The sequence below is a fragment of the Pezoporus occidentalis genome, unplaced genomic scaffold, assembly GCF_034315485.1.
Source record: "Pezoporus occidentalis ecotype Australia unplaced genomic scaffold, CSIRO_AGI_Poc_V1 ctg103, whole genome shotgun sequence".
Classification (NCBI taxonomy): Eukaryota; Metazoa; Chordata; class Aves; order Psittaciformes; family Psittacidae; genus Pezoporus; species Pezoporus occidentalis.
Window position 1 is genome coordinate 1535197 of NW_026912812.1, and position 15431 is coordinate 1550627.

General features: G+C 37.9%; 1 protein-coding gene across 10 annotated transcripts in view; it reads left to right on the top strand.

The window, feature by feature from the left end:
* The window catches only part of ITGB8 (integrin subunit beta 8), a 46554-nt gene extending 32636 nt beyond the window's left edge, over positions 1-13918 (top strand). For 9 of the 10 annotated variants that reach the window (XM_062616696.1, XM_062616676.1, XM_062616706.1 and 6 more), the window contains 8 exons: positions 1192-1314; positions 1404-1493; positions 3994-4128; positions 7064-7469; positions 10273-10498; positions 11787-11890; positions 12991-13154; positions 13240-13918. In XM_062616696.1, coding sequence (XP_062472680.1) covers positions 1192-1314; positions 1404-1493; positions 3994-4128; positions 7064-7469; positions 10273-10498; positions 11787-11890; positions 12991-13154; positions 13240-13362 — 1371 coding nt within the window. In that variant the 3' untranslated portion in view covers positions 13363-13918. The remainder of the gene's footprint in view (positions 1-1191; positions 1315-1403; positions 1494-3993; positions 4129-7063; positions 7470-10272; positions 10499-11786; positions 11891-12990; positions 13155-13239) is intronic. The other variant, XM_062616666.1, reaches the window with a different exon arrangement.
* The last annotated feature ends 1513 nt before the right edge of the window (positions 13919-15431 follow it).

Consider the following 15431-nt stretch of genomic DNA (forward strand, 5'->3'; position numbering starts at 1 on the left):
GAAATGAATTGTGCAGGGTAACTTGAGTATGGTTTTGTGAGAGAGAGACAATATGGGGCAGATGGTGAAAAATGCCAGGAAGAGAAAGACAGCAGAAGTATGTGGGGGGAAAGAGTTTGAAGGACCTGACATCAGTGGAGGTGTCCAGGTGAAATCTTTGTAAGGGGAAAGATAGTTCAAGTCCCCAGTACTTCTTTGTGTTCAGTCATGAATTTTAGGTACTGAATTTACTTCTTGAGAAGTATTCACAGATATGTGATAAGTAAGCAGTGATTTTCAGATACAGTTTGTTTTAGTGAACGGGAACTGGAGGGATCTCACATAGCCAAGGTGTGAGGTGTGCAAAGCCCACTGGGACCACAAACATCCTTGTGCTTCCCCTGATCTTCGATGAAAGCATAGGCACCTCTTGTTCTGAAATCCATGTCAGATCTCTCAATGAGAAGTGTAGAAAGGCAGGTCACTGGCACAGGACATGCCATCATAGGTACCTCACCAAACAGAGCAATGTCATTACTGGGGAGAGACATGAATCTCATGCTACTGTCTTTAAGAGCAAGTGTGGTTAAGAAAATGTAGTAGGTCATTGCAGTGGAGGCATCATTCCTAAGGCAGGTCTTGGACATACAGAGGAGGAGGAGAAAGTTGTCAGCTCTAAGTAAGATATGTGCAGAATACTGACATTGCTAGAACCTGACCCAGTGGCTGCATTTAGTTGATGTGTCTGATCCGTGGTGCCAAAATACATTTCTGAGAATCAAGATTACTCATTAATTACTCGCCTTGCTGTTCCCAAAAGCATACTTAATCTCAGTTTCCTTATGTTGTACTTTCTCCCTGAGTTTTTCACAAGAACCTACCTGTCATTATTAGGAATCTTGTTCTAGATGGATCAGGGACAACATCATGTTTCTTAAGCATCAAACTCAAACCAATAAAATAGTACTATGTGAGTTATTTCTCCCACTGTGCAACTTCCCTATTTAGTTGGCAACAGTAAATGGCCTGTTACAGTCTGTGTGATTCCCTAGTAACTTTTTTTGTCATGATCTGTTTATTTGGTTCGTCCCACCATCTTTCATAAATAGGCCTAGCATTTTTCTGTACTTTTAGAAGTAAGGATTGGGGTGGTTTTGGAATCCTGCATTGTGTCCTGTGCTAAATATAAGGCTTTTACCTACTAATCTGCAGTCTTCTCTTTTCTGGTATATTTTGCAGGAGCATCCATCCCTTGGCCAGCTCTCTGAAAAGTTGATTGACAATAACATCAATGTTATTTTTGCAGTTCAAGGAAGCCAGTTCCACTGGTATAAAGTAGGTTAGAAACCTGTTTTTCCAATTTTACAAGTACAATAGTCATATTAAAAATTAAAACTGTGCATAAATCATTGTATTTTTCATAGGATCTGTTGCCTCTGTTGCCTGGTACTGTTGCAAGACAGATCGAATCACAAGCAGCAAATCTCAATGATTTGGTGGTAGAAGCCTATCAGGTATGATGAGAATGATAGCTTTGTATGCTGTATTTGTTCAGGGATTTTTACCTTTCATAGTCTAAAGCTGGAATTTCTAGGATCTTGGCATCTATCTGAAATCCACAAGGATAAGTTCCCTACTTTTCTGAATGTCCAGGTTGGTGGGTGAAGCTGTCCCACAATGGCTGTCAAATTCACAGGCTGTCAGGGTCTCAAAGCTAAGAGCTAGCACTTTTTCCTTTCTAAGCGTACTTCTAAATAAGCTGTTTGATTTTTCTGCATCTGTTGCCATGTAATTTCAAAAGAAATATCTGATATACTTGAATTTTGGCATTCCTTAGTTTGTAGACCAGACACCACTGTCTCGGCACCATATAAATTCAGTGCAAAAAGATAGTGCACTATCAAGAGAGTTTTACAGCATAATTCTTAGAACATGGATAACAGGTAGGAATTCATGAGGAGGTAGTTTGAGTTAACAGTGGATATTACGGAAAGCACAAAGCAGGGTAATGACTTGGGGGTTTGAGGCATGGCAGTGTGGAAGACTTTTGATATGGCTTTGGAAAGGAACAATGGAAATGGCTCTTGCCTGGAGTTCTCAACTGCAAGTAACAGTATGGGAAAGAAAACACAGTCGTATGGGAAGAACGTGAAGTCATTTTCCACAAATGATAGACAGGGAATGGCAGCTTGAAACTGGAAACTGGCATCCTGATACTGAATGAAAGATAGTCTGGTAAGAGTGGGCGTAAACAGCTTTGAAAGTGAAGCCAAGTATGAATGCTGTTAAGGTGTGCAGGGTACACAAACATGCGAGTTCCAACAGCTGAAAAATCAGTTACAAAGCTATATGCAAGGTATCAACATGTATCACATTATTTTTAATTAGTTGGACATCAGAGGCTGAAATTATCCATTGTACTTGGTTAACCATATAAATCAGACTATTTGCTTTCAGCAAATTGGCTGTAATGAGAAGCCCAGTCCCATGTCTTTTCCTAGTCAATAGAGTGGTTTTGTGCACATTTTTCTCACTGTCATGTTGGCAACATCATGCAGAAGGTAAAGACATTCAAAAGCAGAGGAGAAAATTGTGGAGATGTTCTCACTGATACTGTACTTCATCTTATAAAATCAAGAAATGTCATTTTGAATATGGAGGTTTGCAGGAAATTGCTGGCAAAAAAAAAAAAATTGAAGATCATAGTCCTTTTATATGCCACTTTTACACAGTACCCCAGTTTTTAGAGCACAATGGAAGGCAAACATGCAAGGAGAGGAAACAAAAATTTACAAAACAAGGACTTAGTTCAGTGGAAGATTCTGTGGGACTTTCCTGCTCCAAGCACCCCCAGTTTCCTCTTGCCTTATTTTCATTTTTTAGACAGTGTCTTCCTTCCCATCCTAAACTTCATTGGATTTTATACTTTTGAGATTTTTATCATAGTTTAGGGGCTTTTAGTATACAAACAGTGAACAGGGCTTAAATATTTTGCTTTCTTGAAAGCAAAAGTACTTAGATAAGAAAATAAATCAAGTGTTGATGTTCAATGACAGTGGGCCTCTTGCACTCTTGTTCTGGGCAGGCAAACCTTAGGCTTAGTTGTGGAAAACCCTAGCTGAAAATCCCTGGCTAAAAAGCCAAAGATGAGTCACTAATTTTCAAAAAGTTGCCAAGATAAACATGTGTTCAGATCTATGTAATTAAATATCCAGTTGTAACAGTAAAAGTGACCTATTAAACTAATTTTTTATACTAACATGCCAGGAATTTTAATAATCAATTTGTGCAGTTTTCAGCTTATGGATTTGTACAGAGTTTTAATGAATTTTTAAAAGGTCAAGTAGCAATATTCCTTCTTGGAAGTAAGTAGGATTATAGAGTATGCAGTAAATACAAATTGCAAAGTAGCCAGCTTTTTCATTTATATTTCAGAAAGCCTAATGGGAATCAACCAGTTGTTGACATGTATAGATCTACCTGACCCAAATAAATCAGTAAGAATAATTGCAGTAAGCCTCTAGATCACCCTAAGGTTTGTTCAGAGAAAACTTTTCAAGACAGGTGCAAAATATCAGACGTTTAGAAAATACCAAGTCAATTAGGAACCTTTTCTGCTGGATAATAATAGTTGTATGTATGTTTACTGTTTTATTTTAAATGTGTGGCTAAAAGGCAGCATAGCCTCTCAGACAAGAAACAGGTTTTGTTGCACATGGTTGTTACAATAGATTTTCAAATTGCAAAAAATACAGTTTCAAAACCATTTTCAAAAAACTGAAAGCATTTTTTATCTGGAAAACGTAATCTTCTTCATCAAAATTGCCAGTTCACTGGTTCTGTATATTTGGAATGTAATCGGGTCTTTATATGGGAAACAATGCTTTAATTCATTCCTTTATTCATACAGAAAAGATTTCTTCATTTTTAGTCAGTCACAGTACTTGGTACTAGTCACTGATGCACATTATATGTTGAGATACAATGCAACTAAAACTTGTTTTCTGGTTACAGAAACTAATCTCTGAAGTGAAAATTCAAGTGGATAACCAGATCCAAGGACTTGATTTTAATATCACTGCAATCTGTCCTGATGGAAGTAAAAAAGCTGCCATGGAAGGATGTAAAAATGTGGGATATAATAAAGAAGTATGTCAATAATTCTTGTTCAAGCAACTGAGATACTTATTTTTCTGTTTGGTTGGGTTTCAGTGGTTTGAAATCTTCTAGGGTTTTACTTAAACTGAAAATGGATTTATGTGATTAATGATCACAGACTCTCTATTATTCTCTGGTTTTATTTTTCCTGAATCTTATTTTAATTCTCACTAATCTTGTGGAACTAAGGCTCAAAGCTTTTCTTGAAAGCTAATGTCCATTAAAACTCTCCTCCTTTGTCCTCCATGGAGCACAATGGCCATGTACATTGTGATGAAATCTGTATGTAAAGGCATTGAAAGATAATCACCCTATAGAAAAGAATCACTGGAATTTGTGTTTCTTGGGTCAGTACTAGACACCACCTTTTCCTCTCCTTGCTTTAGTAGTCTTCATGCACAGTCAGGGTTGTGGATAATTGGTTTATTTTATAAATTAACTTAACAAAATTACTTATCCCCATTTGGATCAGTGCCATCTATTGAATGAAATTGATTGTAAACCTGGAGCATCATGCACCATGAAAATGAGGGGGAAGATATCTGGCTAATGTAAAGAACATGGTTTTCTTCCCAGAACAACTTCTCTGTGCCTTGATATATTTATTTAATTCCTTAGACGAGTAGAGTAATTCATTTTGCTTGCCAGGAAGAGGTTTGTGTTTCTGGAGAGTAGGGTCAAGGAGTTCTTTCCTTCTTCACGTGTACATACATCTCAGTTGCTGTGATTTCACTTGTGTCTGTGTGAGTAAAAATAGCAAAACAAATCAGTAGATTAAATATGTGCATTTTAAATACGTTCATTTAGATGGATTTTATTCTCTTGTGAATTTTGTCTGCATGACTTACTACTGATTAGCTTCTACAGTTTAAGGGAGATTTGGTGTGTTTTTCTTCTTAAGTCTTCTCCCGTGTTGTTCCCTGTGCATGTCTTAAGAAATAAGGCTGGTATTTGTTCTGTTTAATGAAAAAGAAAATATTTATATCTGTTTCTTTTTAACAAAAAGCCAGGCCAGTTGATTGTAAAAGATTGCATGTGGTCCTAAACCTCAACTGCTGTTGAAAAAGGAGCCACCCTCAAGAGATTAATTTATTTTAACCATAAATCCTCCTTTCAGTATTTGTTTACAGCCAAAATGCTTTTCCTTCATTTTCACATTGCTTACATTGTCTGATCCTTCTTCCTTCCTTTTCTTACCAAAACACAAAGTGTGTTATATTCTGGAAGAATACTACGGCCTCTTCAGGGTGCAAAACTAACTGGCTGTTAGCAAGTGTTCATGGTGTTGCAATTACTTAGTCACAATGTGCTTAATCTTTCTGCTGCTGTGTTCAGACCCATCAAATATCACAACTCATACTCAAGACATGATTTGCCCTTCTCTCCCATCTGCCTGTCATTCCTCCAGTATTGTGTTGTACACGAAGATGACATTTTCTAGCAGGGCTCTGCGTTAAATTAAAAGCACATTCTCTAGCTGCAGCGTGTCCTCCTTGTGTGATATGCAACTGCTGCATGAATTCATTACTGCATAGACACACTTTTGTCCCAAACCCAAAGCCTATACCGAGAGTGTAGGCAACTGAGGGGTTGTGTGTGTAGGGCTGCATTTGAGAAACAAGAAGAAAAGCAAAGGGTGAGACAAAGCTCAAGTGCCCCCTCGATACAACATTAAGCACAAGCTTCTGCACAGCATTCTTCTCCTGTTGTCCGTGTAGGCAGCCACAGCCCAGCTCACCACAAAGCCGCCATTGTCCCCAGGGCCTCAGCTGTTCTCATGTGGGAGCGCAGTGGGAGGGGCAGACAGTGATGAGAAATGAATGGCCTTAGTCTTTGTGCATCGTTTCAACCTTGTATGTAATCTGTTTCTTAGGTTTTCTCTCTTTTTACTTGGAAGTCTTTGTTCTTTGGTGGTAAGGAGTAGAGGTATTTGCTCCTCTTGAGTCTCCTTTCTCACTTTTTCCTCTTGGTTATATTTTCTCTGTGAGAAGGCAAGGAAGAGTTGTTTACATCAGCAGGCTAAATAGCCTTAGTGAGAATGACCTGTCATAAGCCCAGAAAAAAACCAATTTTGAAATACAAGATTGCTATCCAGTCAAAACCATCAAAGAGTTTTGGTAGTGAGGCAAGTTCTGTGGTAGTCATCTACTCACCAAAATTATTCAAGTTCCTGGAAAGCCACAGAGGCTGCTGCTGCAGTGGGTAATACCAGGGTGAGGACCTGGAGCATGGTTGTGATGGCCATGACACAGCCACAGTGTCATGGCCGCATGGACACAGCCACATGGCCAGGAGGCTGGGTCCACTCTGAAGCAGCACTTGGTCTGCCCAGGACCACAAGAGCAGTAAGACTCTTTTGCATGATCCCCATTGCAGGAATTGGGAAAAATAAGCTGCTGCTAAGGCATGAGCCATTTCTGGGTTTTGATAGGAGTAGATAGAGCCATGACAAAAAACTGCAGTTTCTATTTTCACAGACTATTTCTACAGCAAGAACATTCATTATAGATCCTTTTTATAAAGAGTATCTGTTTCTGTTTGTGTATTGTCTTGCTCAATCCAGTCCCAATTCTCATCTGAGTATTTCTAAAATATAGAAGAACATACACATTAAATAATAATAGGAGGATGATGATGGTAATTCTATTGCTATTTAACATGCATTAAACTTGTGTTTTGCAGCTGTGCTTTCTTAACATGAAAAGTAGACTGCTCTCAGTCTTACATTATTAGGATTTTAACTGTATTTGTGATGCCTATCATTACTATTGTATCATATTTGACAAATGGCCACTGTGTGTTTTGTCATTATTAGCTAGTGCACATTTGTATACAGTGTCAGATTCTGCTTTATTTATGTGTCAAAAATTTTATGCAATTTATAGGAAATAATAATGGTGTAAAATCTGTCTTTATTTTTTCTTAGGTACTTTTCAATATATCAGTTACAATGAAAGGATGCGATACAACTGGAGGAAGACAATATGCAATACTTAAACCTATTGGTTTCAATGAAACCGCCATTGTTAATGTGCAGAAAAGCTGTGCCTGTCAGTATGAAGACAGTGCAAAGCACAAAAGAGTATGGACTGATGAAACTTTTTCTGATGGCAAACAGTCCCCTTGCAGTGACAATAACTGTAGCTTTAACAGAGATACAGTTCCTTCTGAGAGGTGCAGACAACACCAGGACCAGCCCATCTGCAGTGGTCAAGGAAATTGCATTGATGGAAAATGTTTCTGCTACAAAAACAAGCTAGGCAAGGTCTTTGGCAAGTACTGTGAAATGGATGACTTTTCCTGCCCATATCACCAGGGAAACTTATGTTCTGGTAAGACGCAGAGTTTATGTCTGTATTTTCTTTTTTTGGTTTTGTTTCATTTTCTGAAGGTTATGTATATGCTGCAGGTGAAAACAATGATGTAATGCTGTCAGGTGCTAGAACTCTGTGTGCAGGATTAGCATGTGAAATGTCCTGAACAGCCTGGTAGGAATTCTGGAATCCTGGGCTTTCTTTGCCAGAGAGTTATGCACTGTCCTGGGTTCAGCAGTAGCAGTCATTTTTCTCCTTCTTGGTAGCTGGTGCAGTGCAGTGTTTTGACTTTCGGCTTGGGAACAGAGCTGATAACAATGATGTTTTGGTTTGGCCAAGGACTTTGTGAGCCTCATGCTCTGCCAGGGAGGAGGGGAAGCCGGGAGGAAGCAGAGACAGGACACCTGACCCAAACTGACCAAAGAGGTATTCCATACCACAGCACGTCATGCCCAGGATGTAACTGAGAGTTAGGTGAAAGGGCTGGGAGTCTGCAGGGTTGGAGGAGGTATCGGTCGGTGCTTGGTCAGGCGGGGGGGGGGGGGGGGGGGGCAAGTTATCAGTTGGCTGGTGGTGAGGTGATGTATTCTCTTCCCTTGTTATTTCCTTTATCATTATTATCATTGGTGGTAGCAGTAGTGATTTGTGTTATGCCTTAGCTACTAAACTGTCCTTATCTCAGCCCATGGGAGTTGCATTCTTTTGATTCTCCTCTCTGACCCTCTGGCGGTAGGGGGAGGGAAAGAAGGGGCGGGGGGAGTGAGTGAACAAGTTGCCTGACTGGGTTTAAACCACCACATGCACTGTCTTCTAAACTTCAGCCCTGCTTTTTAGGGGATTTATTGAGTTATTTTTAAGTTTAGCTATTTGAAGATTTAAATCTCAAACTTCCTCAGAAGTAACAATACTGATATCTTGGATAAGATGGTAACATTATTCCAGAATGTAAGTTGATATATTTCAGCCTGGTGGGAATAGGAAGATTAGGAAGGAATCATAACTTCCAGATGAGGATCTGATTTTCTTACACCCAAAATCAGACTTGTGGAAGATACGGTGACACTTGATTCAAATAACTGATAAGTATGGTAAAACCATTCAGAAAAGGAGAGTGTAAGTGAAACATAAACAAGGAGAGTTGTTAGAAATTCTTATTCTTTTTGTGGCCTACTTTATGTTTTTTAAAGAAAATATGCAAATGAAAATTGTGTATGAACAAAATACAAAAAATGTACTTCTAAGTTAGTGTTAGAAAGAAAAAATGGGATTGAATCAGTATCATTAATTTATCACTACTGGATTTTTTTTTCCCCTCAGAAGTAATTAAACATTTTAAAATATGTACTGCTGTTCCGCATTCCTTTGTTTCACTGCATATTAACCAGTGATGAATTAAGGGACCAATTTTTTCATCCATGGATAAATTGAGAGTATTACTGTGGACTTCAGTAAAGTTACTTTGGTTTTGCTCTGCTGGTGACTGTGAACTTTACATAAAATGAAGAGCAATAATGTTACCTAATCCTTTAAATACTTCATTGAAACAAAAAGTATTACATTTCATCTTTTAACTCTTCTTCCCAACCCAGTTTGCAAATTTACTATCTTAGTCATACGCAAACCTTCTAAATTTACAAATTCCTGAAGCCTGAAATACAGTGCCCTGGTTGGCAGAGGAGCCAGGGAGATCTTTGTATAAGAGTTGTTGGAGACTGTCACCTGTATGGAGTTCTGCTATAGGCTACCACAAGGGGAATCTGTTGCCCAGAGCCCCATGGCTGGGCAGCATGCCTCTTTGTGGGATGTTTTCCAGTGCAAAACATTGTTCTGGTATGTCCTGGGATACCTTTCCTCTCTCCATTTTGCCCAGCCCAGGCAAAAAATGGGGCAGCCTGTACCTTGGCCTGACTCCAGGCCAGATCCTGTCTGTTAGGTGGCACTGTCTCCCTACAGCTGCTCTGGAGCACAAGAAGGGCCATCACAGTCTGTGAAACTGAAGTACTGCTGAGGTGTAGTTAAGGAGACCTCATGAGATTTCCTAGGCCTGCCAGTGTTTTATGTGATCTCTGTTTCTGTATTTCCTAAGGGTGCTCTCACATGCTGTAAAAATGTGGCTAAACATTATCAGCAGGTTAGTTATGCACCTGCCTAAATGTGCCACAACATGGAAAACGTGGATTTTACCCCAAAGTTCACACTGTTTTGCCTACAAAATTGTAAAGGCCACCAGAGATTCTTACAGTCTTTGAGTCCTTGATGTTGTCTATTTTAAGTTCTTATTAAATAACCTACAGTTCATAAGCACAGCATATCTACCTGTCCAGCTCAGTCATCCGTCCTTTAGAAAGGCAGGAACCAGTGCTGTCATACATGCTTCTGAAAAGGAAAAAAACCCAACCTGGCATGTTTACATGAACTTGATACTCCTTCCGCTACTGAATCTTTCTGTTTATTTGATTTGAATGGTTTCTTGCAAAAGAGAAGTTTGTTTAGTTTGTCTGAAGACCATTTTCCTGATCATTATGTAATTTTTAATCCCCACTGCTTTGATCCAAGGCAACAGGGAAAAATTTTAGTAAGAGGTTTTAAGGATGACATCAAGGTAGAAGCTTTTGCTCAACCTAACAACAAACAGCAACCATAAATATGTATCAGGCTGGTAATTTCAGTCAAATCATTAACTTAAAAATTAATTAGCAAGCCAAGGTCTAAATTAGCTCTGTTTAATGTAAAGCACCAACAAATACAAATGTATGCATATAAAAATCGACTCCCTGTTTTTTCATGAAAGTGTATGACTCAGGACTGTCTGCTGTTGTAGGTAATGGTGAATGTGAAGCTGGTAAATGCAAATGCTTCACTGGCTGGGAAGGTGACCTTTGCCAGTGCTCGTTACAATCAGCAAAATACTGCCTGAATTCAAATGGCCAGATTTGCAGTGGAAGAGGAAAATGTGTATGTGGAAAATGTGAGTGCACAGATCCAAGAAGCTTTGGCCATTTGTGTGAATATTGCCCTACTTGTAACAAAGCCTGTGAAGAAAACTGGTAAGTTTCTTGTGCTAGACTTGACTTTTTAACTCTGAAGTGTTGAAACTAGAATTATTTCTGCTTGGCTAGATGTGTGCTACATGTCTTAGATATTTAGTTTAGGAAATGGAAATAATTTATGCTTGTGAATTTTCTGTATGTAACTGAGGGGTTCACACTGGCAGTTAAGAGAATTGCATGTCTGTATCTGTGTTCACCTGTCTGTGTCCTATTTTCGGCTTTCTGAAGTCAAAGGAAGTGTGTCCTATGAGTATTGTTTTTTCATACTTTTATTAAACAATTGTTCTTCATATGAAATCATCTGGGCAGGAAATAAAGCCTGTGAATCTGGAGTTTTAAAAGAGACAGTAGAACCTACTCTTGAATGCCACCAAGTGCAGTAGTCTCCAGATTTGTTTTTTGAACATTCCTTGTGCTTCTCAGATAAAAGAAGGAGATGTGAGTGTTGAACAAGAGCAGAGCTGGTCTTACACAGAGATCAACTTTCTCTGCTTCTCAGTTTTAGTCTTTGCTGTGCTAAAGTATGTCATTTTTTCTTACCCTTGTAAAAAAAAAAGGGACAGTATGAAGGTTGAAATGAGCAGTCCAAGGAGAAGAGAAGCTAAACCAAGCCTCAGTGGCTTTAAGCCAGCACCACTGAACGGTGGGCCATGTCTGAAAAGGTGACTGCTAAGACTTTACTGTATAAAATGTGTTTAGTCCTGCTGGCTTACACTTGTTCAAAGTCACTGTGAAATGTATGCCTTTAATAAATTCAGAACATGGCGTAGTCAGGGCTTTTGCAGGATAACTGGTGGTGTCCATCTTCAGCAAGGCTATACAGTGAAGATAGTAGGTAAGACTGACAGTGCTGGCTTGCACTGTGCTGCTGACCCCTTGAGCTGCCCAGCAGAGGGAACTTAGATGGCTTTGTCTTAACATAGCATCCAGAAAAACACTAACAAAGCTGTGTTTCCTACACCTATCTCTACCTTTCAGTTCCAACATGCATCTCAATGATATTTCCCCTGGAAAACTCACATCTCAAAATGCAGAGCAGAGGCCAGATGAAGGTGGCTTGAAGCATGGTTTAACTTTACAACTTCTGACTAGTTGGTTCAGAGAAGCATCACAGGGATAAAATGCTGAGAGAGGCATCACATTTCAGAAATAAATAAATGTTGCAATGGTTTTAGTAACAGCAGGAAAGCATTATGTACAAGCAATACATCAGCCTGTTGATACCATCTCTGTAAGGGGAGTGCAGAGAAAGACATAGGTTTTTAATTACATCTTTATTTTACAGGAATTGTGTTCAGTGCCATAATTCTTACAATGCATCCCAAGCCATACCTGACCAGTGCACAACCTCATGCTCTTACCTGCTGCGTTATATTGACCAAACTTCAGGTATGTAACATTTTCTAGGTAATTTTAATGACATGATAATCCGTTGGGATTAATAATAGAATTTACCACTGTTAACAGTGTCTTTCAAAAGTGTGTTGTAGTATCATAATAATAAAAGAAGAAAACAGGAAAAAGTGAAAAATTACTCATAGCTTTAGGGAAAGTAGAAGATAAATAATAACAGGAAATGTGATTGGCAAGCATTGCTAAATCAGATTTCCCAGCTCCTTGAGGAGTCACATCTAATAATAATGAATCCTGCTTGAGCAATGCTTAAAGAAATATTTATAAAAATATACTATGGTATATGTATATTTATTGGTTTGGATATGCTTATATTATTTGACATCATCAGAAATGAGGAAGAATGAAGTAGAATGCTTACCTCATGTTCAGTAGTGTTTAAATACTCCTTTCAAGTATAAAATACTTTATAGTTATGAAGGCTGTGAAAGAATACATTTTCTTTCATAAAATCTCCTAAGAGCTTAATCAGTACATGTTGCAACCAAAATGCAGGTAAATGGTTACCTTTTGTCACTTCACATAGTTGTACCTCTTTTTATCTAGTGAGGAAATTAACTGTGAATACTTTTCTCATAACTTTAGAATTAATTAATAGAGCCTACTCTTGTGAAAGAGGTCTACCAGTGAGGAGAGCACTGGACAAGGATTCAATAAACCACATTTTCTGTCATATTTCACCAGTGATCTACACTCTAATCTTGTGAAGGTTAAACTGGCTTGGCCCTGTATATCCCTAACGCTTCATCCTCTATTTCATCTATAAACTCAGCGGTTTACAAAGAATTTATGGTGGTCAACACAATGAAGCCTGAGTCTTAGTTTCATAGATTAAAGGAATAATAGTTCCACCATTTTTCTACAGCAGATCTTAATCAGAATTCCCTTTTTTGATATGCCCACTTTAAAAGCTTGTATATGGCAACTTTTCATCTTAAGTTATTTTCCCTTAACTTTTATCAAGCTAGTGTTACATTTATGTGACATTACTAGGCAGTGGTTGATATACCTGTTGGTTGAGGGATGTGCCTATTCCATACATTAGACTTTACACTTGTGTTTTCCTTTCATTGCAGAATGTTTCCCTGGACGAAGCTACTTTAGAGTCTTTTCCATAATCTTTATAGTTACCTTTCTGATTGGGTTGCTTGTTGTCCTTATCATCAGGCAAATAATTCTGCAGGGGAGTAGCAATAAAATTAAATCTTCAGCTGATTACAGAGTATCTGCAACAAAGAAGGTAATTGATTTCAATACTCAGTAATCTTTTTCGAGCATATACGAGTTAGCTAATCATTGACAAAAATTGTATCTTCTCCTTCAAGGATAAGATGTTTTTGCCTACTGTATGTACAAGAACAGTAACATACAGACGTGACAAACCAGAGGAAATAAATATCAACATCAGCAAGTTACGATTAAATGAAACTTTCAAGTGTGAATTCTGAAGACTGTGTGTTTTCTGCAAATGTCTGTCTCCATCACACAACTTTTTTAAAGTTATCTTCTGTACTCTATCAGAGTTGTGACTGTTGCCGTATGGTTTTGTGTCCTGCGATGCTGAATACTGTAACGAAGTCACATGTAAGCATATTCACATAATGTGACTATGTTTGAAACTATAGCTGCTGTATTTTTTAATGGTTTATTTTTTTTGAAAGAGAAATGTGCATTACTACTGTTCAGGAACATTAGTTTGATGTAGCACTTTAGCATATTCTAATTTATTTAGTTTTGCCCTAGAATGTAGATATGAACTGGTCTGACAAATCGCTGATCTCAGTCTACATGTAGCTAGTAGTGTTGTGCTCTGTGGGAACGGACAAAAGCTGTGACTGAAATATTAACACTGCTGTATAGTATAGCAATAGATGAAATTATTCAAATGCTCTTAGATAGAGTAAATGGTACTTTTATAGTTCTCTCAGTTGACAAATTCCACTGATTTGTCTGCTTTAGACTCTTAGCTTTTCCTCATTACTTAATAAAAATAATTGGATTGAATGAGTTACTAGTGTGGGTGTACAGTTGTGTGTGTACACACACACGCATACACACACACAGAGGTAAATTATATGTAAAGTTTTTTATGTGTATGAAGTCACTTAAACATAATTTATATCTGGTAAAGATTGATTTTTAGCTTTTTTACTTGTTTCAACATAAACACTTTTATACAAATTTTAAGGTATTTGGAATCTGAGTGGCTACAGAAAACAAGAGTTCTTCTGTCCAACAACATAGTGTACATGATGATCACTGCCAGCTGACTTCAGCTCTGGAGACAGCATCATTTCCATTGGAAATAGATAAATTACACCAGAGCTGTGCTTGTTTGCTAGCTACATGTCAGTGTTTTGCTAAATGAAGACTTTGTTCTTTTTTGTATGATGTCAGATGTAAGTCTGATTTTACACGTGCTCTTCTTTCTATGTAAATTAGTGGACAGAATTAGTTTTTGTGAATTCTGATGTAACCACTTCCATTTTTGTGACTATTCATTTGTGACATAAGAAATATGTCCAGTGTGATGTGGGAAAAAAACTGCAATTTGGAAGGAGGTGGAGAAAACAGGAGTCTTTTTTTCTCAAGAGAACACATTAAATGACTTCATAAATGTGGGATCAGATTCTTCCTTCAGAAATGGGCAAATCTCTTCTAAACACAGTGGGACCAATATAAGCTTATCTGAAAGCAGAATTTGATCTGCATGGTCCAGCAGAAGTGTTTTCTTACCTCTGAAACTGGCTACAGTGGTAGAAGACGAGTTATTGTTATAAGCTAGTTGGAAGAGTCAGCCTGATTTACTAACTTTATGCTGCCAAACCCTATGAAAATATTCAAGGTCTAATGCACTACAATTTTGCTGGCAAAAAGGAAAATCATCTCAGAAGACAGTATGCAGTGTATCATTTTAGGAACATTAATTACTGCTACTGAATATTGGTCTGTACTTGTCATACATAAGAATTACAGAAACAAAGCAGGACCACTTTATATGCAGTTTGTAGAGATTAGTATATATTCTTATTTCTTATTCTGTATTTCTTCTGTAAATTCACGCTGAAATCTGAGGAGTATACATGTGAAAGGAAGGCAGGACACAGAACAAATGATAAGTGCTATGTGAGTGTTCATGGTTTCTTGGGTCATGCATGAAGTGGAATTGAGAAAAATAATATAGAGACAATGGGCCTTACATTAAATTGACATAAAATCTTAGATCTTAGGGGTTGTTGTTTTTTTTAAAATGTAAACTGGACTATTCATTATACTAAAGCAGTCTTCAAAGTAGTCCCTGAGCTTTCTACCAAACAGGTAAAAGTGTCTCTTATAAACAAAAGGGTTTTTCTTACACTGACCCCGATTTTAGTGACAGCTTAGTTGTAATATATTTATTAGAGATTAATTCTGTAATCTATCATGTATACCTTAATTTTCTTTTAAAACCTGTAGAAACATTTTCCTCCTCTGTAAATTAACATATTCCAAACAATTGGTTTCAGTGGGATAAAGA